This window comes from Annulohypoxylon truncatum (genome assembly GCF_022578515.1).
Source record: "Annulohypoxylon truncatum strain CBS 140777 unplaced genomic scaffold F4807scaffold_29, whole genome shotgun sequence".
In the NCBI taxonomy this organism is placed as follows: Eukaryota; Fungi; Ascomycota; class Sordariomycetes; order Xylariales; family Hypoxylaceae; genus Annulohypoxylon; species Annulohypoxylon truncatum.
Window position 1 is genome coordinate 223,645 of NW_025953815.1, and position 26,089 is coordinate 249,733.

Below are 26,089 nucleotides of genomic sequence, written 5' to 3' on the forward strand. Positions count from 1 at the left end.
CATTTGTCATGATAGTAACCCCATTTGAACAAACGCATAGACTAAGTCTAGCTAGTAGAAACCTCCCCCTTTCGACGTTATGACCGTCGCCTAATGGTCATAACCTGCCCCTCGTTGCCAAGGACTGAGATTGGATTAGTCTACGTCTAAAAGAGAAAATTCAAGCATAATTTGGCTCACCTAGCGTTGTTCTGCGCTCTGTAACTTGGAGGGCTGCTGCTGTTCACTGACCGCCCGGCAGAGCTGCCACCGTATGGACTAGGTGCTCTTTGCGGGCCACCGTTGGCCGGGAAGAGGGGCACAGAAGGGTCCACCGGAGAGTGAGGAGGGTTCGTGTTGCTGTTGCTCCTGAACGCGCCGGGGGGAGCTGCCGCGGGAACCGTCAAGTTTGAAGTGTCCGTACGGCGGCGCATGTCAGCTGAGGTTATCGATTCGTTGTCGTCATCAAGGTCCAAACCCGGCTTGTAACCAGCCTTATCACCGCGAGCGGTTGCAGCAAGGGCGTCCAGCTCAGTAGTACCCGTGAGCTGAGATTGCGACTTCATAAAAGACGCTCGGTCATCAGCCATAAACTGGTAGCGACCATCCGGGTTCTTGCGATAGAAGACCAACGCAGTCGAAACAAGGACCATGATTAAGAGGACAGTGGCGAAAATAGCGTTAAGGATAAACAGAATGAGACCAATAACACCGTTAACCAACGCAGGTTGGTTGAACACATCCGAGAAAATCAAAAGGAAAATGGCGTTAATGAAGTTAATGGCACAAATGGCAATGTTGAACGAGTTGGTGCTCTTATCCATCCAAGGTCGGAGAACACTAGCAGCAATCAGAGCTCCGGCTTCAATAAGGAGGAAACCGATAGCCTGAGCGGTGCTGTTGGCCTGCGAGAATGCGAGAAACATGGCCTTAACCAAGGTGTAGCCAAGAATCGGGATAATGAAGTAGTAGGCGGAAGCACGGAACTGGATGTACAAGAATCCCCACTTGTTCAATGCCTGGGGATCCGAGAAAAGGATATAGGCGGGGTTTCGGTGCATGGCGACGGAACGACGAGCGATTCGAATGACCTTGGAAGCGGCCCACCCTAGAGTAATCGACATTCCCACGATGAAGAAGACCGCCAAGACCACCTCAGCAGGCGAGTCCACTTGGGTGAACTCCCAGAGACATAGAATAGCCATTTGGGGGTAACCAATGAGGGTAAGACGGAACAAAATACCCTTAAGGACCGTAAGCCACCCATTGCGGAACTCGAGGAACGTGTCGGGCTTCATCCATTTCTGCTTAACAGCGAGCTCGCAGAAACCCTTGAACGCCGCAACAGCCCCGATAGTGAAGACTACGAGTAGACAGAAAAATATCAAACCGGTCATGAACAGGTTCGTCGTCTCGATATCGGCTCTGAAAGCAACGCGCTGAATACCATACACGATATAACTACCAGAGCCAGTCATAATATTGCCTCGCTTCATTAGTGATGTAGCAGCTCGCGGAAGAATGGCAACTGATCGCTTGTACAAGTCCGCGGCAGCATCCGGAAAAACGGACAAGGCACGTTTTTCAACCTGGACTGAAACAGTTGTCAAGGAGTCGAAAATGGTAGAAGGCGTCCCACCAGTCGCTCGCTGATACCATGTGAAGATATCTTGCATGAAGTCAACGTTGATAATACCCATAGACCACTGGAAGTCCTGAGTCCAGGATTGGACGACAGGCGGTAGATGGATCGAAGTGAGACCGAGCATGGCCTGAGCCTGGAAGAAGCCGAACAACGAAAGAGCACCAGAGGCAATGTGCGCGGCGGCGTTTGAGTGACCGAGACCGTTGATGATGGCCGAAGAGCAGAGAGTAAGGCCAGCAATAATGGCAAGAACCCACTTAACAGCAATCAAATCAACCGTCTTTCCATTGGAGATGTCGGCTTCGACGCATGCCACACTCTTGCCGGTGTCGGTCATGTTCAGGAAGACACGGACGGTAGCATCCAGATCGGGGAACGTATACGCGATACCGGGAATCTGGGAGGCGGCTTCTTCACCCACAGGCAAGTTGAACTTCAGCGGAATCTTACCCGCGGTCATGGGGCAGAGACCAGCCAAGCCAACCTTGCAGGGGTCGACGGTAGTCTGGATAATCGTGTAACCATATGCTGAGATGGCGACGTCGAACACAACATTGCCTTCGACGGACGATGTTGCGACGATGTTGAGGAAAGCTGTGTTGTTATTCGGTGTATATACGACCTGGAACAGACTAGCCGTAAACATAGAGTCCTCCTGACAAGTGTTCAGCGAGTTCGAGATGAGCATAGGCTCTGCGACCGCGCCGGGAAGGAGTGCCGAGAGCCATGATATTAGCAGGATTGATCTTAACGTCGAAAACCACATCGTTGCTATCTTTTGGGAGTTGCTTGGTTCGTCGTGTAATTAAAACTAATTATTCTGCCTCTATACCGGAGAGTATCGATACCACGGGGATCGATGCGTGTTCCTTTGTCGACTGTCAATTACATCCGTAGAAAGGTTTAAGACCTAAACATGAGTCGACAAAGGGATGGATCGATTGTTCCGAGTCAAGCGAAGGGCTTCAATACTAATCCGGAAGAAGGTAGAAAGTCGTGATAGCGAGAGTAAGGCGTCAAAATGGAGAATATCCCTTTCGTCGTCGGTCCTGGCCGAACACACCTCCCCAATGAACGAGCGCGGCGGTGGGATTGAAGGGAAAAGGGAAGAAAAGGGGGTAAGAGGAATTAAGAAGGGATTCGCATTCGAAGGCGACGGGACCCGTTCGCGGAATGGGTGTTTCCTACTACCGGTATTTAGTAGCAGCCGTTCGATGATGTTATTTTAGAGTGGCGGATAAAAACTGGAAAAGGATTTTTTTGAGAAAAAGAGAGGGTTAGTAGTGAGCGACTTCGATTGTTGATTGTAGAAAGAACAACCTTGGAAGAAAGGGTTGAATTGAAGGAGAGAGTGGCAGAAGTGGCAGGGGGTCTTCACTTTCCCCCCGGACTTCAGCACAATAGGGAATGCACCACTGCACCTGGGCTAAGCAGGGACATTTGAAATTACGCGGCCGGGACGTGTTGTAGATCCGTACTTCCCTCAAACTAGCATAAAATTAATTATTCAACTATCCTCACTATTCCACTTTTGGTAGTATCTTAGTTAGTACGACATCGTACAGCATCGTACCTCCATCTGCACGTGTTATGGTTCGTGACCACTTTGACCATTCAAACTGTCAGAGTTCCCACCTGCATGTGCTTGCTTGAAGCTCCAACCGTTTTAGGCTAGTCACGTCTTGAAAAACATGATTTGTTACCGCCAAGGTACAAGCCAAACGGCCAGCCCACCACGAATATTTGGTGTCTTCAAAAGCTCTTTGAAGGTACAGCAATTGCATCATAGGACATATAACTAACCACCTGAGCAGACATTTCACTATCACTAAATTTGTAAGTGCATGCTGATCTATTTAGTCGCTGTTGTTCCCTCTCGATAGACAGCGAGTTTATCCTAAATGGTTGAGACGGAAATCGAAACGCGCTGATGACATAGTAGCCATCGGCGGATACGTCTGTCGCTCTACATTTTTGGCGCTGAGACACTACGCGTTTTAACGCCTAGCTTCAAAATGCCAAACCATTGGCCTAGACTGTAACTTGTGGTGGCAGTGCAAGCCGGAACGACCCTGACTAGGTGTCCCAAGCAGTCCCAAGCAGTCCCAAACAGTGCTAAGCTATCTGGGCAAGAACGTTTACTTGGGCATTGATCTCTCAAGACCTATCGAATGAAGGCAGGTGCATATAGTTAATTGATCCTCTCGGAAACGTCGGTTGAACAACACCTGGGCAGTCATACAATAATGAGTGCAGTGCGCTTTCTGATTAGGACTGCTCGGCGGCGCCTAGCGAATTTCGCTTTCAATGTTTCGTTCTCGTAACGGTTACGCGGTTAGCACTAGGTACTAATTGGACAGTCGACCACTGAAATAGATTTTCTCGCCATTTTAGACTTTGCCCGTAATAAATAATATTTAATCATACGAGAATCCCCGGCTGACACGGCATGCACCATCAACAGAAACGAGAAATCCGCCTCTCTTCTCTTGAATGTCCTCAAAAAATACGGAGCATACGGACGTATTTTTGCTGCAGCTATGAACAATAGTAAAAGACTTGCATTTGAAGATCTAGCTGATCATTTTTGACATGGCCATCACTCACTAGTGATCGGCATAATCTGTCGTCATTTCCCTCATCGCCTTCGTCGCTTATGCACCGGCAGACCGGATTTCGACCAGGTCTCGTCCGAAACAAACACTGAACACTTCGCACGTCCTAAACAAGTCGTAGACGTGTCCAATAACAAGATCAGATTGATCTTGTTCTCACACAACTCATGGTGTAGAGTGAAACTAAGCCAAATAATATAATAGGCAATTGCCCGTGACGATAGATAACATCTAACTTCTCCAGTCTCAAAAGAGAAGGTTTCCTTGGCATCCGAGATTCGGCCAGCCGGGATCCGAATCCTTCCCAGGCGGGAAAGTCGTCAGCGGCAGAGAATGCACAGATACTGCAGATACCGGTACCTGATTAATATAAACTCAGCCTCAATGCTGATTGCTGACTTAATCCTCAACTTCGTCACCATTGATGATATCCAATCATAAGAGTCGGTATAGATGAACTATTCATTTGTACCGACCACTTTGAAAGTTCAACGAGTTCAATCTTCTGTATATACTAGGTACATAATTAAGGGGTGAAGATGAGATGTATGTAACCTTATACCGCGTCGGCCACTCTTATGAATTTATTACTATTATGTTGTTCTAGCGATATATTATTATGAATTATATAGTCGAAAGACTAACATAACTTAGCAAAATTGTGTCAATTCTTTTCAATTAGTGTAGAGGTACATGTACTCATGATTACACTAATTCAATAAACTCCAAATCCCCCTCAACCCCATCCCCGCTCCTCGACGGCCATGCCTCCCCCTTAACCGCACCGCTTACCCAACAAGGACACACCACGGTATGCTTCCCCGGCCGGTCAGCGCACCTGTAGATGACATACGGCAACCTCTCCCCCGACAAAAGTGCCACCTCGTCTCCCTCACAGACCACCGTCGTCGCCATGCCAACCCTCCCGCCCTCGGTCGCGAAGAGCGCCCGGCCGCTGGTAAGCTGCAGGAGCTTCGCCGCGAAGTTACGCGCGTCGTGGACCTCCGGCGGTGCCATAACGTACCCGTACCGCTCTCCCGTGCCGTAGTCGCCGAGCTGCCAGACCATCGGAAACCAGGCGTAAATTCGTTCGGCCTTCAGATCGCACATCTCGGCCATAAGGCTTGCGAATTGTCTCAGTTTAGCATAGGCGTCTGCGTTGTCACCGCCTGGGGATGCCATAGCCCAGGTCTTGAATATGGCGAATGCTTCGTCCGCATTTGCGGTATCGGACCTGGAGGGAGCCCACGCTCTCTGTAGAGGCGGCCTTAGTGGGAATAATGCGCTGATATTTCCCGTAACTGTATTGACGCGAAGAGCTTTCAATTTAAGCACCTCTGTTTCGCTGTCCTCGTCTATGATAGGATGCGGAGAAACCGCCGCTGGCGCGAATTTTCTTAGACGTTCGGGCACGACGCTTGGGGTATCCCACGGCGGCACCCACGAAGGAAAATCGTCTGTTCGGTGGCCGGTGCAAGCGTACCTGAGTAGCTCCACATTCTTATTAGCCTTAAGAATGAGACGGGCGGCGTCTGTGAAGACGTCTTTCGTAGGTCGCGAATAGTCGACCTGTAGCATGCCGAGGCTCCCAGGGAAAATTGCTCGGATAGCGTATATCTTATCCACGGGTAGCGTGGCTTTTGTTTTGCAGAGACACTCCAGCACGTTGTGAACGAGCTGTCCCGCTCCAGTGAAAAAGTTGAAGGTAGGCACATATAGTCGGTATCGCTTGGGTGTGCGTTCGAGGCCGAAGAAGACGTAGAAGGCACCTGACACGTGGTGGCCCATGATGAAGCATAGAATTGGAAGTGGTTTAGAGGAGCCGCAGAAAACAGATGTATTGAAATTTACCGAGGCTTCTTGTGCCGTCCACGACCTTTCCTAGTATTCCCTCGCGGCCAAGTTTTCTAAACCAGCCTGTATCTTTCGCTTAAACCCTATCATTGGAGTGTTAGTTAGTAATATAGTGATCAAGGAAGTGAGCTCCCCGACCTTTGAATATGGGAAGAGCCCGGAAAGGAAGTAATGGGCCAAGCGCTATGAATATTACGATCCAGAGCGCAAAGGTATCACAAATCTGAACTAGAAAAAAGATGAATGATCTTCGGTAGTATGTTCGTGAAAGGAGACCAGCTGCTTCGAGCCTTTGCCTCGCGGAATACAATGGCCCGAACGGTAAGCCAGTCCACCGTAACCACCTCATAATGAAATCGCTTGTTTCGTCCGCCTCGCCAAGCCATATATCAACGCGCTTTGCTTTTGCGTATATATCAGGCATCATCTGGACCTGACTACTCTTTTCGTCATTATCCTGCTGGTTGATACAAATCGCATCAATCCATATATATCGAAATTTCCCCGGCTTATACGGACGAAGCCTTCTCATCGCGTTTCTCGCATTTTCCGTAACGAGGAATTCCCGGCCATTGGCGTAGACAAGTTGGTCCAATGGCTGTCCGCCCCAGGTATACGAAAGAGCCTCGTAAGTTGGTGTTGGCAATGCGTTAAGGGAAACTGTGATGAGGTCGAAGCAGATGACATCTTCTGAGCTTGTAACGCCGTGAAGTTTAATCACACGAATACTACGAGGGTCCGGGAGCTTCTGATGTTCTTGACTGGCCATGCCGTTCCCATCTGACACAACATTTTGCTATTTCCAAAGAGCCTTAGACGAAGAGACGTCGACGCTGTATTTTATTCAGGATAAGAAAACTGTGGAGAAGTGAAGAGGACTAGAATGGTATAGCATAGGAGCTGAATATCCATACGTGTAAAAACCCGTACCATAATATAACCATTTTCATCGTCAGTATGCAAAACACTATATTGTTGGGTGCTGGAAGTTGGCAAGTTATCATAACGAACCAAACTAAAAGGGTGACAATTGAATTCTTCTGCCACTTAGAGACCATGCTCTTAACACAGGATATATTATAGTCTTAACCTTTTGATATGCCGGGCGATGGGTATTCCAACTTCAGATCATTGCCCTTCTAGAGTTAGAAAAGTTTGAGATGGTGCCAATATTTACCTGACCAATAGAGCGATCCACATATAACTCTTCGTGTAACTAGTTGTACGTTAGCTGGCAAGCAGCCAACATTGAAGTTATGTACCTATTCTTCTTAAAAATTTCATTTTCAATGAACTATTTCTACTTAACCTAAATGAGAAAAGATAATTTAAGATTCGAAAATTTGAGTGATGAATAGGCTATTATATCCTTACTCGTATTTGGCAAGTCCAGGATACGCCATCTAACAAGGCTAAGGTAACAGTGGGTCTTTTCCGATGTTGTCCCTATCCCAAGACGGAAAGTGCCCTACGTACTTAGTATATAAGCTAAGACAAGCCCTCATTCTAGCACATACGACCATAGGAGCTTGAAAACTCGGGATCCCGTCCGCTCTCCCATAGATAAGCTGGCTACCGCCGGATCAGTAGTTGGGTCGGTGACGACCAGCGAATCCCCGGTGTTGTATGTTTTTATTTTTTGGAAAATTCTCCTTTATTTTGGGAGGGCAAACGTAAAAGCGTGGATTGATTATCAGTATTGCGGGTTTGAGGTGTGGGAATTTTCATAATTTTTTTCCTGACATTGAGGCTGAGTGCGGGGGAAAAGGGGCTAGAGGTATTATGTCAGCAATGGTTAAGATAGCAGGTAGGTACCGGAGTTATCGGAGATAACCTCGAAGGATGATGTCGCTTGGTAAGTGGCTTAGTTTACCTTTGTTCGAGTTTATGTCATATCTTCATTCAGGCCTCATTTAACTATTTGCTATTACTATACAAATGGTTTTTTCTGAATCGGCACTGATGCAATTCTGGAAAAAACGTTTTGATGCTAGTATCTGGGCATCGGAAAGTTCGCCATTATACCAATCTCGACTGGACTTCCATGTCAGTCACAAGGTGCATTCCACCGTCGCACCGATAGCCTCCTGCAACTCGGTGCCAAGCAAACCCATTAACGCATCGATTCATCTCTCCAATGGCCGCCTGTACTCTTTCTTCATCTTGCATGCGTTGCTGGATCGCTGACAGCTGGTCTCGGATGGCATCACAATCCGTATCGTTACCGCGCCCCCCGGTTCCCCCAGACGTATCGCTTTCGGCTTCTTGCAAAGCGCGTTGCAGCTTCTCGATTTCAGTTTTGCGCTGATTATGCTGGGCGTTTTCGATCTTCTTCGCCTTGAGAAGCTCTTGCCAGATGTCCTCAGAGACACCTCCTTCGCGCATGTTTGCACTCTCTGGGCTGCCCCCTTGGATATTTCGATCAACCCGGGTCCTATTTGTTTGTGTGTACACCGCATTGACTTGAGACATAGAAGAATGAGTCTGATCCTGAATGCGTGTTCCAGTTGAAGCACCACTGTTCGTAGCAGAGTATGCATTCCCTGTTCCCGGGGTGCGAATGTCAGTGCTAGTGAGAGGAGGTGGTGATGCCAGTTGCGGGTTTAACAGCCCATGGTTAGAGTTGGCTCTCATAGGTGGTTGTTGCGGCATATACACATTGTCGTTTGCTCCCGTGACGATACAACGGTCTCTCTGCTGCGTGATCATCTCCCGCATACAGTTTGTGATGTGTTCAGCGGACAAGATATGCAGCTGGTTGTTGGTAGACTTGTTGGTAGAGTCGTTGGTATGTTCAAGGAATTTCCCGACTATTCGCTTCGATAAGTTTCTTACATCGCGGGCGTTGCTCCAACCAGGAATAAGTTGCATGGCGTTGAAAAGCCTCTTGACCTTGACGTAATCTGGTGAGCCTGAGTCTGTGAGAAAGCCTGCTTCGCTCGTGAAATTGCTCAGCTCAAATTCCTTAGCAAGCAACGCAATGCAGTCTCCAGGAGGGATATTGTTGAAGATGATATCTTCTGGGAAAAGACCTCCGATGTTTGGTCGAGTTGACATGAGAAGTTGTACGTCTGCCGGATAGCCAGCAAGGATCACAACCATCTTGCCTTCATTCTCCTTTTGACCTAGGAACTGGGCTAGCTCATCAACTGCTTCAGCAGCGTATTGGCCGTATATAAGTCGGTAGGCTTCGTCGATGAAGAGAACTCGCCCGATACCCTCCTGAAGTTTCTTTCGTGTTTTAGGGACGGTATGACCGACATATTGACCCAGTAGATCGGCCGCGGAACATTCGACTACCTCGGGCGTCGCTAAAAACCCCATTCTGTAGAAGATTTCTCCCATTTTCTGGGCAGTGGTGGTTTTCCCCGTACCTATATAAAAAATAAAGGTCAATGCTAGAGTCAAGTGATGTTACCCATGGCTTGAGTGCACATACCTGGAGGTCCTTTGAAGATAAACCTCGTCGGGACTTGATCCCTCGGGTTTATTCCAAGGCTCTTTGCCCCAAAATATTGCTTCTGGTACCCAACGAGTTTGTCGGTAATAGTGCTGTGCACCAGACCTTCCATTAGCTTACGGCAATCGAGTTGCGACCCTCTGTCGTGGTTCGGATCGAAGTCCGCTGCCACAACCTCTATGTCAATGTCTAAAGATTCAGGGGACATCTTTGATAGTCTCATTTCGTAGTTCATCTTGGCCGTGGATAGAAGGCTGTCCACCTCACCGGCATTCGTGAAGTTCGGGCGCATCAGTGACCTTTCGAGAACTTCACAAGCGACTCTTATAGAATGATCTGTGTATTCAAGCTTCTGCTCATTCATCTTCAGTCTCAAGATCTTCTCTAGCTGTGGAAGGTCAAAGTTTTCGAAACGAAAAGGCCGCTCGATTGGGAAGCGGCGTGAGAGACCTGGATTGACGTTGTGGAACATGTTTCTGATCTTATTCTCATAGCCGATGAGAACGATGCACCGGTCCTCTGCGGGGACTCCTTGGACCATCGACACCAACGTATCGATTACTCCGGTTTTGAACTTGTCCTGATCTTTGTCGGGATCGCCGGCGTCAAGCATATAAGCCTCATCAATTACCAGGATTTTGCCAACGGTTGCCTCTAGGACCTTTCTTGTCTTTGCCTCGGACTTTCCGAGGCACTCGCCGATGAAGTCGGCTGGGGTTTTTAAGACCACTTAAAGATGTTAGTAAGTCATAGTGCATTATGGATTATAAAACTCACAATCGCCGTGGCTGAGATAACCCAAGTCGGCTAGAATTCGACCATATAACCTGGCTGCTGTTGTCTTTCCAGTGCCTGGATTACCCACAAACAACTGATTTAGCGAGAATTTGAGAGGGGGACGCTCACGCAACTCGCGGCGGTAATTAAGCCTCATCATCCCTATCATGCTTTTCACGCACTCCTTGACTTGGTCGAGTCCGATGAGTTTATGTAGCTGAGCCCACGCCTCGCTGTTGTGAGCGGCAGTTGCTGGATCCGGACCAATCAAATCCTCCTTCTTGAAGAGTAGATAGTTCTGCTTTCTGTTATATCTTTTCTCCTTTGTTAGACGCTGTGCCTGTCGCTGCGATATCCTAGCTAGGAGATTTTCGACCGCGCGTGCATTGCCAAAGCTTCTGCTGCCGCGGACTTGAGCAAGTCGACGAATAGCAATACGCATGTATAGCCCGTCCATACCGCCTTCAATTTGCATTCTTCCGCCGTACTGTTTCGTAATATTGTCGCATAGTATCTTCCAGAGCTCCCCGTCAGAGAAATCAGTGAAGTTCATTGTATAGGGGATCCGGCTACTTAGCCCGGGGTTATGTTCAAAGAACGATACCATCTCGTCCTTGTAGCCAACAAATATGACAACAAGTTTGCCAATATTATTTTCCATCGCCGAAAGGATTATGTCCAAAGCCGGTCGTCCGACGCCATCAACGTACGGAGCAGTCAACTGATAAGCTTCGTCCACAAACAGGACGCCGCCGCCCATTATTAACAATGTATCAAGCTCCTGCTGGATTCCCACGGCGCCTTTGGTCGTTACTTTGATGCCGCTCATTTCTTGCACATGGTTGGATCCGAGAATGCCTAGACTGTGGAGGAAGTTGGCATACAAGCGAGCGATTGTTGTTTTACCTGAATATCTTTTATTAGCCTTTGGCTGTTTGATACCTAGGCAACTATCACTCACCTGTCCCAGGGTTCCCTTGGAAGACAATGTTAAAGCGCTCTGATTTCAGATCTCGGCCTTGGTCTCTACAGCAATCAACCTTGGATTTGATATCCAGGAATTGTTGCTTGACTTCCTCTAGTCCTTGATATTGCATTAGCATGTCAAGGACTTGGTTGGTTTCCCCGTCGAGTAGCTTTCTAAAAATCCACTCTTGGCTAGCTCTGGATGTTGTGGGCCCGAACGGATTCACACCGTGAGAAGTCGGATTAGTAGCCTGGCTAGTGGCGGCGTCATGTTTCACTGAGTCCAATGGAGGAGAACTCGGACACGACTGAGATGATTGGTCAGACGAAGGCTGAAGAGTCGGTGAATTGTGATAGGACCATGTTTCATCTACCAGTGTTGACCCCTTTCGACGCTGCTGTAAGTGTCTGTACAATTCTTGACTGGCAGGTGGGAGTACTATTTCGGGTATCTTATCGCTATCAGAAGAGCTATGGATGGAGGATTGGGGTGAAAGTGTAACTTCATTGTCGTCTGCTTCTGAGCTGGCGTCCGACTCCGATGATGTATCTGGTTCTCCGGTGGACATACGGCTATGAGGAGTGTCGGGACGGGAGCTCAACGCGGAATCGGGAGACACAGTGATCTTTAGCATAAAGCTACAGCCCGATATTGAAGTAATCTTGGGATCAACAACCAAGGTATCGATCGGGGATTGAACCTTATTAGGTGCCATGGGTGCCGTAATATTGGTGGGATATTCTAGGCTTGTATCGATAACGACAGCGGGTGGTGTTGCAACTGGCTCTGACATCGCTGGTCCAACCTCTTGTGAGGCCGATGACGGCATTGTTTACGATATATCGAGGATCTCAAAGGGGGAGATATTCGAAGAATGGATGTGTATCTAATAAAGAAAAGTGATCTTGCAATTTCTAGGTGGTACGGATGAAAGGGAACATTAATCGAGGACCTTTCCGAAATATCTATACTGCCTAAAGCAGAGCTGGTGCTTAGAAGGGGTAGATGAGTATGCCGCCAGCAAAGCATGCACAACAGGCAAGGCAGATTACCTATACGTGTCTGGTGAAGGCTTTGCTTCCCGGGAATCTGTAGGTGAGAAGCCATCTACGTACCTAGGTAGGTATCCGGCTATGATATCTATCTCATCCAAGGCTTAGCTCTCCGTTACAGCCATGACACGTCTGTACACTTACCCCAACTGTTGGGTGATAATCTATATCTAAGAAGTTATGCCATCTGTGAGGATGCAGGAGTCTGCCGCATGGATACCTAGCCACAACTAACCTTGGCTTTTTCGAAGCTATTGACTGCGCAAAAGGGACTATCGAGACATTGCAGCTTGCGCAGTAGGTCTCCCCAGGGCTGAGCACGGGTCGACCTCCAATCATCCTCCAGCATACCAGACACATGACGCTTGTCGGAATATGCTGTGGCACAAGACACGGATGGGAATATTCTGTGGCGCGCGGATCACTTTAACCGCCGATTTCGAGCCCTTTTATCATACACCACCAACATTAGAAACCACAAGAACGATTCGTTTAATCTAATATAATAGGACTCTATAACGCCGTTAGTAGAAAATCTGAGTGGGTACCCTCAAGACCATATTCTTGACATTGATCATTGAATATCTATTATCTCAATCTTTACCAAGAATCCCAACATGTCTGCAGATATTAGTGCCACAGATTGGATCTCATCCGTTTCTTCGGTAGTAGCAGCATTAGTTGGTATCATAACGCTGTTTACCGTCTACATCGGAGCAATGCAGCTGCTTTCCCAAAGTCGAATGTATAGGCTTGGGCTTTCCTGGCGTTCTCTTGGTCCCTGGAGATCTACGGCAGCTAAATCGACACTATTTGGTCTTCAGCGACGAGTCTTCACGCCAAACGTGAGCCTCAAATTTCTAGTCAAACAGAAGTGGAAGCCTAATCTCACTTTTCCTACTGGATTCTCACGAAGCGAGTGTGTCGAACGTGGCGACAATGTTCAAGCTAAGACGACTTGGGTCAACTTCATGCAGGCACTAAACCTGTCTCCCAGCGACAATGGCCTCTTCGAGATGCAGGATGCAGCAGAATTAGTCAATGGCATCATACCCATGCATTGGACTGGTCATGACCTTGTCGGATTTAGTTCGATTTTGGGCTTCCAGTCACACGAAGATTGCCCAAGCTTTATATCGCCAATGCCTCTTCCAATGCAATGGTCCGGTCCACTAGGTTGGCTACAATTTCGCTCAAGTTCCAATGGATGTATCGCCGAATTTAGGCGGAGAATGGGCTTGAAAGATCAAATTTCTACAAATCTCCATAAGCAACTTCATCGATTAAGAGACTTGCCTCTTGAATCATATGCTCTCGACTCGAGACTTTGGAATTCAATTGGTGGTTTTTCTCTCGGAGATAAAAGATATCTTTACTTAGGAGGCGCTGACAGGCACGCTCGCCCCCAAGACAGTGAGGACGACATGCCTATGACGGGGACCCAGATGTACGACGACTTGATGGCGCACGATCTTCCTGATGATGAGATCATACGCAAATTGTTTGGGAAAAAGGAGGATCGCCCCACAGCACTCCGTCGCGACGTTGAGAAGAGAGGCGTGGGCCGAACTCAGAGAGGTCATGACGGGGATGTTCCAGACTTCCTGCACTCAGCTGTACGCGATGCGATGGAGTCATCAGAGAAAAAACAAATACTCCGGCCCTGCCCCGGGTTGCTCTCAGTGACAGTACAGGGAGAGCTGGCATACAATCGTGGCTTGAACATAGAAGATTGCAGAGAATACGACCGCAAGTACATCGACGCCGAAGATATCGATCATGGCAAATACCCCTACAACCTTGGCGATATGTACATGGATCTCGAACTTCTAAAGTTAATGAAAGAGGCCGTGCTTCTTCTGCGGCCAGATGGATTCTATTTCTCACCAGCTTACCACTTATATAAGGACCTTATTCAAGTGTACCAGCATGTAGAGAAACAGTCCAATAAGCTGGTCAATATCTTCCCCCACCTTTCAGACTCCTCGACAACCCCGCTAGACCAGTCTCAGGGATCGCTTTTTAGCAACTCTACCTCTTCTCAAGGCCAAAATTACGGATGTGTCTATTTCGCCATGGAATTGTGCAACGAGCTGCAACAAACGCGAAAGGGAAAGCGGGCATGCTTTACAGTTACTGATATGCGTCTCATGGCATTGTCTACTACCGACCTAAAGGATATCATAAGCCCTACGAAAGACCGTGACAGTCAGGATCTTGTCTGGGCTTTTCTCTACAGCCCCAAGCTCTTTGACGATGTCTTGGAACTCCTGAAGACCGCCAAACCTGAGCAGATTTTGACAACTAGGGTGACAACTAAAGTGACAACTGAGGGTAAGTCCCTTGACTGTGCTGATTTGCTGCATGTTGGCAAGGAACAAGAGGATGAGAAGCAGATAGCATTATACGAAGTCCCAGAGCTTGGCAATGCCGAGTTTACTGGCGCTCAGGTCCTTGCTTCTCTGTCTGTTGTCCTCATAACATATTTTTGGATTGAAAAGAGGTGGTGTACGGACGTGGCTGCTTATGAACGGACGATGCCTCAAAGTGTTTTGATGACCTAGTTCCAGCCGCACAGTTCAATGAGAACATTGATGTGTATTTCCTTTACTTACTCAGATGTCAAGCTTCTATTTTTATGGGTTAAGGGACGGTGAGAGCACCGAGGACACAAGATGGGATAAGGCGCTGATAGATAACCTAACGTGATACAATGAATATTAGAAGATATTATTTGATGAAGGATGTAGCCAACTGCCATGCTCGCGCTGATTCAAGCTCAAGTGTAGGATATCTACGACGTTGTTTTTAACTACTACTGAGCCCGAGTCTTGACGATTTCCTCTAGAACCCCTCACCCCCTTTTCTCCATCTTTATCTTTCGGGCCCGACGTTCTTATGAAAAGAGGAGCACCCGAAATTATCACTAGCAACTTTTCTTGAGATGATTATAGGATAAACATACCTACCTTGGATAGACCTCTTCGATCTCAGTCACATTCTCACCAATATCACTAAGGGTAAGGGACTACCGAGCATAAGAACCGCCAACCCAAAAAAACACCTACTACCTGCTCAACGCCACGCTCCAAACACAAGGAACCAATACCACACGAAGTAACCCAGTCAAAATAGCATTCATAAGTATTTTTATCAAAGCAAATCTAAATATCCATGCATACCGGATAACCATTTTTGAATAACTCTTTCATTGTATCCCCCTTTCCCCCTTCCCCACTTATTCCCTCTCTCCTAACCCCTTCGTAAACTCTTAGTCATCAGCTATTATCGAAATATGATCCTGTGAAGCCTGCCATGCACACACCCCAAGGATATGCCACGAGGATGATTCTCCGGACAGGTAGGTAGTCAAGAGGTAGATAGCAACTAGCGGTTCGAGAACCCCATCATCCACGCGCGATGCCAGAGGAGAAAGACGTCCGATGAACCCCTAACTCACTCACTCACTCATCCCATCCCGTGTCCGGCTAACTTCCTCTCGCCAACCCCTTTCCATCCGTTGACTCCGGACGAGAAAACAAGGACCCCGAAACGCACTCCTCATAATGCCCCCTTTTTGTTTCATGCAATCGTTTCCACTTTTCCTCCCCTATCCCTCTCATCCCGACTCACTCACACTCACGCGAAGAACTTCTTATAAGCAGCCTTCTCCTTCGCCAACCGCGCCGCAGCCGCCTTCTTCACGGCTTCGAGCTCCTTCGCGACCGCCGCGTCGCCGGGGACCAGCTTCTTCGCTTGCTCGAGGTCCTTGAGCGCGGCGTCCTCGTCGCGCAGCCGGACGAGCGCCACGCCGCGGCGGTACAGCGCCTTGGCGCGCTCCGCGTCGCTCACGGCCTCGCCCTTGACCTCGAGCGCCTGTCCCGCGCTGCGCGCCGCCTCGTCCCACGCCTCGAGCTTGATGTTCAGCAGCGCCGCGTTGCAGTTCAGCGAGAAGCGCAGGTTGTCCAGCTTCTTCTTCGTCTCGGCACCTTCCCCGCCCTCGGGAACGTCCGGCTCCTCATTGAGGTACCGTAGGCCCTTCTGGTACTTCTCGATCCCGCCCAGCAGGTCGCCCGCCTTGAACGCCTTGTTGCCGAAGTCCTTGCAGTCCGACGCCACCTTGAGCACGTGGTCCGCCGTCAGCGGCTGCTCCGCCTCGTCCTCCGGAAAGTCCTCGTACTGGTCGCCGTAGGCGTCCGGGGCCTTAACGTCGGTCACCTGGGCGGCGGAAGCCGAGAGCTCGCCACAGTCTACGATCACGGCGGCCTTGTTCGGCTTGTCCGCGGTCGTCGTCAGGTTCTCGATTTGGCGAACCACTGACTTGCCCGACTTGACTTCTCCGAAAACCACGTGCTTGCCATCGAGGTGGGGTGTGGGGACGGTGGTGACGAAGAACTGGGAGCCGTTTGTGCCTTTGCGAAATTAGTGTTAGTCAACCGCTTGAACCAAACCAAATAAAACACGTGCATGATGTAGAGTAGATATATGCATAATAAAAACTTACCAGGTCCGGCGTTCGCCATGCTAAGCAAGAAGGGACGTTCATGCTTGAGCTCGAAGTTCTCGTCCTCGAACTTCTCTCCGTAAATGCTCTCGCCACCCGTTCCGTCGCCAGCCGTGAAGTCACCGCCCTGGATCATGAACTGCTTGATGACACGGTGGAAGCCTGAGCCCTTGTAGTGGAGGGGCTTGCCACCCTTGCCCACGCCCTTCTCGCCAGTGCAGAGCGCGCGGAAGTTCTCCGCCGTCTTAGGCACAATGTCATTGTACAGCTCGAACGTGATGCGGCCCGCCGGCTTGTTGCCGATGGTCACGTCGAAGAAGACGTAGCTGCGCTTCTTGGTATCAGACATCTTGGACGAGTTTGTGTATGTAGGTTATGGTGAGGAGGAAAGTATCGTCGATTTTTGTAGTTGAACGGAGTGGTAAGGCTGTGTGGCTTGTTTGGTTAGTTGGTAGTTGTGAAGAGGAATATGATGTAATTCAAGTTAGTAAAACTTAGGAAAAAATTAAATGCTCACTTGTTAGTTTGTTATAGAGAGAAGGAAGGTGGAAAAGGAGGATTGTTTGCGGTTGCGGGAGAATTTGAATTGGAATGTAACGACGCAACTGCACCCAGTGGACCGGAACCTTCAGACGTGAAGCTTTTCGTACAGTAGAAGCTTCTAGGTGAAATCCAATCGCGGGGCAACAACGTCCCATACTACGTACGTGGGGTTACACCGTTCAAACGGGAACTAGGGAGGGCGATGCCATTAACCAATCACATCACAGCTACTGCCTAATAGGGCTGGCGGCTCGGTTTTAACGTTCCATCGTTCCAGCTGTACTTAACTTCCATTACTTATTCTGCGTATACCTCTGCTTTGGGTTTATCTTGTTCACTTCAATATACTACCTAACTCTAGTCTTCCATAAAGTTCCTAGTATGTTGGAGAGGTCAAAAGGAATAAGACTGCTTCCTAAACATCTAACTTTCCATAATTATCAATAATCGGCACTTTGATATAAACAGTATGAAGATCGGTAAACCAGTAGATATTTGCATAACCCTACGAGAGAGCTACTTAGCTAAGCGTGGTAGATATCATAAAAACTACCTGGCTTCCTCTTCCATCTTCTCTCATCTTTCTTATATTTGTAGACTTGTTTCTCTACCGACATTTAACCTGATTCAGTCTGACCCGATTCTGATCTTACGATCCGATATCAATCTGTCTGAAAACAGTACGTACGTAAATCTACTCACTCCCTCATATAACCTCGTCTTATGATATGTGATCATTTCGTTAGAAAAATTGCGTGTCGTGTAATGTAATGTAAATGTTAACGTGAAAAAAAAGGAGCAAGGTCTGAAAAGAAATTTGCCTCGCCAAGATAGAAAGCCTCCCCTACTTTTTCTTCTACCGGAATGCCGTTTGAAAATGCAGAATAGGAAACAACGCAACTCTGCCCTTGGGGGGAATATATGTCGATGAAGTTTCGGGTTCGAGTAATGAACCTAAGAGACGTTCTCGGAAGGGGGCCGCCGTCCTTCTGACCCCTGGCAGTCTATGCCTCTATTTTTTTTCCTCACGCGGCGGCGTGATGTTCTTTAGCCGAATTACTGTGTCTTAACCCTGAGGAACTGGCCAGCCCCTCTTCTTTCTGAGGTGGCGGCCGTTTCTTCAATCGGGTTCCCGATCGCCTCGGCTTCTCTTGTAATTGGAGTGGTGGTTTCGTGGACTCGGGCTGTCCTGCAGAGTTAAGGCATAACTAGTGCCTCGAGCTAGTATCGCTCTGCCAGGACTCCGAAAAGGTTCCTAGAATACTTCTGCTGGTTTTCTCTTCCTTGTCCCTGCTCTTATCCCGCATTGTCGACGGGGAATTGGCCGTCTCCTTCCCCTTTTCTTTCTTGCCGCCGCCTATGAGGCCGTGGAGAAAGCTTCGCGGATTCCTCACTTGTCCGGCCTTTGCTCGTATTGTCCCTATCGGATTTGCTAGTTCCATAGCTTCTGACACTTGGCGTCTTCCCTCTCTTCTGAAATTCTTGAATGCTGATCGATCGCTGCTCTCCGGTTCGCTGCCGGACGAGCCTGGTGCGCGGTACGGATCATGGTACGGATCATGGTTCGGATCATTCTCCATCCATGCTGCCGAGTTCCCGTATGTGAGATTGACCGTGTCTAAAAGGGCCGACTTTTCAAGAGCCTCGGCTAGGTCTTCCGTACCTACTGATTCGTCCTCTGCCATGCGAAGTGATTCAACCCTAGCAAGGCATTCGTCTGAGCGCTTCTGCAAGTCTAGACAGATCACGTGGAATTCCACGAGTTCCGCATCAAAATCCGAAGGATCCGTAGCGCTCGATTTATGGCTTGACTCAAGCCAAAGTTTGACTAATGCAGCGTAATTCCTAGGATGATCGATCAAGTACGGCAAGGAGGGGAAGCCTTCTCGGGATATTGGCGATAGGCGACCGAGAATCGTGACAGGAGTGGAATATGAGGCAGGAACAGAGGCAAAATTACGCTCGGTTGGTATCGAACACATCTGATCGATGTAGTCTTTGAATGGCTGCCTATGGATAGTTAGAAACTTGTTCATAGGCTCCATCCAACTCTCCTTTTTGCCAAATGTGGACAAGTTTGCTAGAGCTTGGAGGCCTTTCGCTATGAGAGTTAGTGTTCGTTGGGCCCGAGGTCTTGGGTTGTCTCGTAGGAGCCCAAAGAGCTTCGGATTTAATATTGCCGGACATATGAATCGAAGAAATAAGAATCCCGAGACGCTCGTATAATTAACAGTTCGAAGAAAATCACCGTATCGATCTTCCGCAACGGCTCGAACGTATTTCAGGATCTGTCGCAACTCAAGCGGTAGTTTGGTCGCGGAGTCGGCGATGCACTCCCATATCTCAGTCGTCAGCTCTATCAATAGGCTCCAATGTGACTGCATTTCGTCACCGTGTTGAATTCTGCTTGGGTCTACCTCACAGTCTGGATTGAGTTCGTTGATCTCGAAAATCTTATCCACCAAGATCTCTTCTAGGAATTCCTTTCCTAGGCGGCGCATATGAAATTCTAAAGCTTGGGTGAGGAGGGTATTGCCTCGGAATAGAAGATTTGCCTCTCCAGCCAGAGACTTCATGTCACGGACGAGCTGATCTCTGTCGCTAGCAGAATTCGAAGATTCGTTAGACTTTAACCGCCGGCTGAAGCGTAGTCTCTTTACGCTGTTCTGACTTCCAATCCCGTCGATTTCTTCTTCGACGAGGGCCATGAGCCACTCACTAGAGCTCCCCGACACTTGAAAGATGTTCAAGAATAATTCTGCAAGTCGTCGCATGGCGGATGGTACAGCCAAGGCGATCTGACTCGTCAACCCGACGCTGAACTTATGTAGAAGTTGTGATAGCGTCTCATAATCCTTTGCTGCCAGGACGACTAGCTCATCGTGGTTCACCTTGACGAACATGCTCCCAATACTCTCCTGCTTTTCATCGCAGACTTGGAACCACTGTTCATGATCCTTTGCACGCTCCAACTTATCAAGGGGTATATCCACCGCTCCACATAAAACTTCCGTCAGATTCCCAGCCTTTGGAAGACCTAGAGACGCTTGGACTTGATGACTGATGCTTTCTAGATTTCCATCGACTCGTTTTAAAATAACAGATAAATATGGTAATGTAGTAGGTAATTCGGTGAATTGAGTAAATTCTCGCCAAAATGGGTTCTTTGTATCGGGTTGCGTCGTTGTCCGGGACCGAACCTCGCCGTCTAGAATAACTTCGGCAAGGTAATTGCCGATTAAAGGATCACGTTCTTTAGAATGGCGATCGTAGTGTTCTGAGCTCGGGCTCTGTTTCCTTATCTTAGCTTCTGTGACCCTGATCTGAATTGTCTTCTCCAAGCGAAAAAGTTGCCCTTCAAATTCTTTGTCAAACTGCCGTATCTCGGTGACTTGGTCCGTAGACGACTCGATCCCATATAGATCAGGGACGGCGAACGCTCGTAGGAGCACAAACCAGACCTCGAAGAGGACTCTAGAGTCTAGGGCAAGATATACGGGCCGGAATATCGAAAGTTGACTCGATGCGGACGAGTAGATAGGGAAAATGGCGATGCAGAATTCTTCCTCCAGAACTGATCTATCCAGCTGCTGTATTGCGCAACGGGATAATTGCGACAACTCGATGATTGACAGTACGGCAACGTCGTTTTCGGTCATCAGTTTGAATTCGCCATTATCCTGTAAGATACAAGATACTCGCCTCCACGATGTCATGCCAGAACGAAGATCGCGGGTCGACGGCCGTTTCACGATCGCGCGAGGTGATGTAGCGGTACCTTTGTCCCACAGCATCACCTTGCCGACTTTGATGATGGCCGCATCTTTCGAAGATGGACCACCGGCGGCCGAAGATCCTCGCCTCCTCATTTCAGTTCGACTAGAGCTGGGGGAATTAGTACCTCTGCCGTTGGCGAACCTCACCGTCGTGGGACGTAGTTGTTGCCAACAAAGTAAGCTGGCAAGCCACAAGTCGAATTCTTCATCTAAAAGGGGCCGAAGTAAAAGTTCCACGCCCATCTTATTATTCAGAATCTCGAGACATTTTCCTTTGTTGTCTGGGCCTTCGGCGGGTAGAACCCTGCAGCCACGCAAATCGGCGACCACTGGAATGTGGAATTGTCCGGTCTGACCGGAGTCGAATAGTAGACTACCTCGGTCTTCGTCGATATAGCAGATCCCAAAGTGCCAAGGGCCGTTTGGCTCGTTTTGATATTCTACTTCTCCCTTCATCCGGCCGCATAGAGTTTTCATCAGTAGAAGGATCCTATTCGCATCGTTTGTAGGGACCGGGAGCGGTAACGAGTCTACGGAGGGCGGCGGGGATACTAGGGGAGATGTAGGTCGAGAAGTACCGCCACGTTTGATCAGGCGCCTATTGGACGACTTTTTTTCCTTGCTTGACGATGGTGTAATTTTTAGATCGGGCGGTCTAGTTGGTGCAACCGACGGGTAACCCACCGATTCAAGCACAGTCGGAGGAGGGCGCACTTCTGTGTCCAGAAATGGTTGGGAGCCGGATGAGGAGAAAGACCCTAACCTATGTCGACTATCGGACTGAGACGACGATGCCTGTCGTTGCGCAAGCGCACCGTCCATGGTATGGGTACGTGGCCTAAGAGGAGCAGCTTTTGGATTCTGCTTAGGTGGGCTCGAGGAGGAGCTGTCCATAGATTCGCTATAGGTATCATTGAATACCATGCCTTGCCTCCTCCTTTCTCCGCCAGGTATGGATCTAGGCGAGCTCTGCTGGGGAGAGGCGGTACCATAACCCCGGGTCACTTGTGCGATGTTGTTTGTGTCCGGGGCATGGCCGTTTTCGCCTGGTTCAGGTGTAACCGTACGTATAGTGTTATTCTGCATGTTGACATTGGGCCTGAATGGCGTGCGCATATTACTATTACCACCTACCGCCCATTCCGCATTATGTGGCAGCGTGTCTCCTGCAGTAGCTACCGACCAGTCCGCTAGGTTGTCGATGTGGTGATGGTCACTGCGTGTTTCGCCTTCCGCCTCCCGGGGCGGAGAGACGCCGCGAACACGTTGTTTCGAATGTACCATGACGGGTGAATTGGAGCATTGAGTGCTGGGCCGGTCTCGCGCAGCTTAGAAGGATTGATGTCGTTCCTCGTGGTATCATACGCAGTTGTTGTCGCGGCCATCCACCTCATTCATCAGCGGGGTGCTGCGAGCCGGATCTGTATAGAGAGGTCGTCTGTCATAAACCGCGGGTGGAAGATGATTCGTTTACAAGCTGCCATCGGGGGATGGGCATTCTAGAAGGATAACGTGATTGTTGAGGGACAGACTATGTAGGTCGATAGGTAGGTCGGCGCATGATAGGTAGGGAAAAAATTAAACTACGTGGATTCGACTCGAGGAACCGCGACGCGGGTATTCCAACGAATTCGGTAGGTTTGTATTTTTATTGCACCTGCAGATAATATCATAATATCGTGTGCTCTGTTCTCAGACTCGCCGTCCAGTGGTACCCATGCGGCACGTGGAATAGTGAGGATCAGGGATTGCAGGAACCGGTAAGCTTTCAGAAAATGCTAATTGTGGTGTGGGCGAGACATCGAGTGGTTCAAGATTGGTTGACTGCCGGGTTCGGCTCGCATTAGAGGACGGTCAGGAGGGCACAGCAGAGGGCGCAGTTCCGTCGTTCTACTCGCTCGTTAGGTGGTTCTTGGGTGGTCGTTAGGTGGCCAGGGCTATGCGGGAAGTGCATAGGTCGCTTGGAGCGAATTCTTGGGGGGGATGGTATGTATAGTATTGAATAGTATTGGATCAATCCTTGGGGTTCTATGGGTTCAATTGCAATTGTTCTGGAGCTTCTGGATTTGCACAGCGAAGGTCGGAGTATTATCTGCAGGACCGCTTGCTCGACCTGAACCACTGGGGTGAGACGATTGGATCCCCGAGCTAGGTTCAAGGTCGAGACGGCAAGCTACCGGCCAGGTAATTTGGCGGGGAGACGTGCGACGACAAATAAGGAAGAGTTGTTTCCGTAAGTAACAGCTCTAATTAAACCACTTATAAATGATTGTCTCAGATTGCCAAATTGCAAAACTGCGGTCAATGTGGGTGCGAGTGTGGTCTGCAGGATAAGCTGTGAAGAATTTCGAATATGCGAAAAATATAACGAAGCGGTCGAGAAGGATCGATTTTTTCTTCTTTCGTTATTACTTGTTATTTGAGCAATTTGAGTAGGGAATATCTGAAATATGCACATAATAGAACGGACGGAAAGTCAATGTGAAAGTCAATTTCAGCTTCCATGCTTCTTTCCATCCTTCGGGTGATTCGATGTTCTAAGTGCTGTAAGTTGCTGGGGAATTGGTGGGAAGGATGGGTCTCTCTAGGCGACTAAGCGACTAAAGTTGCACTTGACGGGACTAGGGAGTAGTTCTTGCTAATAAATGGCAGTAACAAGTCGCCGATATTATTTTTAGTCGAGTCTTAACTTCGGGTTCCCGCTAGCTTAACCTAATAAATTTAATAGACGGTTATGAGGTTGTAACTTGTAACTTATCATGTGAATGCACCTGAGCAAATATACATATATGAGCAAATGTAGTGACGCCGTAGTCTCATCTCGAACAATTACGCCGAACATCATCACCATGTACCTACATGCTACATACATCCCAACCTGGGCTGCATGGGGTCCAGTCTAACCTAGTCACAACGAAACGTAACCGCATTTCATTCGATCATTACTCGTTATTACTGCTTGTTAAAATCCGTTATTCCTCGCTTGGTAATTCCTACGTACAAGTCATCGGTAACCCGGTTGTCTTATTCGACTCGGTATTGATGGGGGCTGCCAAGCGGTGAGGCTACTAGATTGCAATAGAGCCCAATACTATAGGAAAGGATGAATTGCTTCTCATCAACCGATGTAACACCACGCTACAGATCAAGTTATTAAAGAGATGAGATTCAATGTTCCTAATAGGCAAACGATCCTTCGGTACTTCCAGAAGCCGTGATAACTTCCTGGACGGCCTGGTACAAGGCAATACGCTATTATGGCCTGATAATTGCTAACGAGATGTGTATATATGATAGGGTACAGGGAATATGACTGATATTCTGACGTCCTGATAGGTAGCCGTTTCGATCGATGAACACCGGTATAGATATGTGAAGCCGCTCGTCGACTATTGACCTATCCCGTACGCATACGTGCTATTAGGGATCTAGGTATGTGTCACACCAGCCAGGCTTCGAGCTTCAAATGATAAGCAAAAAGACAACTCTTCAAGACTTTTCCTTTTTCTGTTCCTACATGACGGTTTAAGCGTGGGGGGGATCTGTGATATGTGACAGAGATGACGGAGATTCTGGGCAACCGATATGTCTCAGAAAGTCTTCTCGATATCAATCCTTATTGTCTTGAATTTCGATTTTCGGTTGGGTTCCGGACAGGTCTACACTAGTAAAAATCCGTCCGGAGCCCCTCTTGATCAGGTAACGGGCCTTGTTCCGTCACAGACAATGCAACGCGGGTCCCGTCGATATGGATGCAAGCCGTCCTAGGTGTGAAATTGGCAAGATATGCATGTTTCTCGTTCTGAGGTCGGACGAACCTATCATGAAGCTGAAGCCTCGCGTTTAAGGTGTCACCGACGAATGCCACACCTCTCCAAGGCTCGACCTGCGCTCTGCGACCTCCACTGCGTACCCGTCTTGTGTTGCCTTATCCAGCTTCTCGGATCCCTTACGTTGGTTCCATGAAACCCGTATACACACTCGTGCATATGATTCATATCAAGCCTTGTGGTGTAGGTACGGAGTATACACACCACACACCTTAACCCTTTGGATCTATCTAGACACGTATGTATGTCATGTATGTCACATAATATGTCACGTACATACCAAGATACAGGTCTCGTACAATGTGCCTGATAATCGAGCACCCGGCTCCCCGACCTAAGGGGATCGACAATACTATAGTATACAGTTTCGATTTTCTCGAACGATTCCAAGAAGCCAAGTTGCTCCGGACTTTTTTAGCACTGCTGCATACGTACATACATAGTACATAAATGGATGCCGGCAAGATACCTAACCTAGTTACAGGGAAGTACGAAATCTAATTCGCTCCCCGGTCCTTGCCAAAAACCTGCCCTGTCAAGAAGAAAGTGGAAATGGTCCGTTCCGCAGTGATCGACCGAAAGCCACATTTTCCTGTGATTACATATGCGACGCACGGGCATTCAAGGATCTACGCGGTGTCGTCTAATGTCCAAGGTAACATCGTCGAAAGGGTTTGAACTTCCCCAGCTAATACAGGCTTGGACCGAGCTTCTTCGATTTTCTAAATGGAAACGAAAATCGCGATCAACTGACCACCATACGCCATCAAGCAGTTCGGTAAAGTCAAGTTGGAAAGCTTGGAACTTGGCACCCAGGCACTGGGCTGTTAATGATGTGCGAACGACGTATGTATGTACGTGGGAAGCGAAGTCCTACATCAATACACCTAACTAGGTGCTCTAGGCAGATAGCCTGGGTCTTTTAGTTTAGTCATTCCCCCGCCGTCCTATCTCGAAGCCGACTTCTTCACCTATTCCCAACCTAGCCTAGCGAAGACCGTGCCCATTCTGCAATTCTATTCTCCCAGTCCACGCTACTGCATTAGGTAGGTCGGTACCCTCCAGGGCTAGCTGCTAGACAGGCAGC

General features: G+C 48.6%; 7 protein-coding genes across 7 annotated transcripts; 1 reads left to right on the top strand and 6 right to left on the bottom strand.

Moving 5' to 3' along the window:
• Positions 1 to 90: 90 nt before the first annotated feature.
• F4807DRAFT_453002 (TRP-domain-containing protein) lies at positions 91 to 2,390 on the bottom strand (the record flags this gene model as incomplete). The annotated part of the gene is made up of 2 exons (XM_048000402.1): positions 91 to 124; positions 181 to 2,390. 2 exons carry the CDS (start codon positions 2,388 to 2,390, stop codon positions 91 to 93), a joined length of 2,244 nt encoding a protein of 747 aa, XP_047851702.1.
• Positions 2,391 to 4,927: 2,537 nt separating this feature from the next.
• On the bottom strand, positions 4,928 to 6,140 carry F4807DRAFT_190122 (uncharacterized protein). The gene has a single exon (XM_047993677.1). The coding sequence runs from the start codon at positions 6,025 to 6,027 to the stop codon at positions 4,945 to 4,947; it is 1,083 nt and encodes a 360-aa protein (XP_047851703.1). The 5' UTR covers positions 6,028 to 6,140; the 3' UTR covers positions 4,928 to 4,944.
• Positions 6,121 to 6,862, bottom strand: F4807DRAFT_469436 (heterokaryon incompatibility protein-domain-containing protein; the record flags this gene model as incomplete). The annotated part of the gene is made up of 2 exons (XM_048002711.1): positions 6,121 to 6,176; positions 6,232 to 6,862. The coding sequence occupies 2 exons, from the start codon at positions 6,860 to 6,862 to the stop codon at positions 6,121 to 6,123; spliced, it is 687 nt and encodes a 228-aa protein (XP_047851704.1).
• Positions 6,863 to 7,958: 1,096 nt separating this feature from the next.
• On the bottom strand, positions 7,959 to 12,421 carry F4807DRAFT_190124 (P-loop containing nucleoside triphosphate hydrolase protein). Its single transcript, XM_047993678.1, has 4 exons — positions 11,292 to 12,421; positions 10,331 to 11,236; positions 9,533 to 10,282; positions 7,959 to 9,467 (listed from the first exon to the last, which is right to left on the bottom strand). Exons 1-4 carry the CDS (start codon positions 12,124 to 12,126, stop codon positions 8,113 to 8,115), a joined length of 3,846 nt encoding a protein of 1,281 aa, XP_047851705.1. The 5' UTR covers positions 12,127 to 12,421; the 3' UTR covers positions 7,959 to 8,112.
• Positions 12,422 to 12,595: 174 nt separating this feature from the next.
• On the top strand, positions 12,596 to 15,091 carry F4807DRAFT_435997 (uncharacterized protein). The gene has a single exon (XM_047998928.1). The coding sequence runs from the start codon at positions 12,967 to 12,969 to the stop codon at positions 14,911 to 14,913; it is 1,947 nt and encodes a 648-aa protein (XP_047851706.1). The 5' UTR covers positions 12,596 to 12,966; the 3' UTR covers positions 14,914 to 15,091.
• A 379-nt stretch (positions 15,092 to 15,470) lies between these two features.
• Positions 15,471 to 17,372, bottom strand: F4807DRAFT_435998 (cyclophilin-like domain-containing protein). The gene is made up of 2 exons (XM_047998929.1): positions 16,854 to 17,372; positions 15,471 to 16,761 (listed from the first exon to the last, which is right to left on the bottom strand). Exons 1-2 carry the CDS (start codon positions 17,200 to 17,202, stop codon positions 15,989 to 15,991), a joined length of 1,122 nt encoding a protein of 373 aa, XP_047851707.1. The 5' UTR covers positions 17,203 to 17,372; the 3' UTR covers positions 15,471 to 15,988.
• A 991-nt stretch (positions 17,373 to 18,363) lies between these two features.
• Positions 18,364 to 22,900, bottom strand: F4807DRAFT_190178 (Rho GTPase activation protein). Its single transcript, XM_047993679.1, has one exon. The coding sequence runs from the start codon at positions 22,454 to 22,456 to the stop codon at positions 18,605 to 18,607; it is 3,852 nt and encodes a 1,283-aa protein (XP_047851708.1). The 5' UTR covers positions 22,457 to 22,900; the 3' UTR covers positions 18,364 to 18,604.
• Positions 22,901 to 26,089: the final 3,189 nt, after the last annotated feature.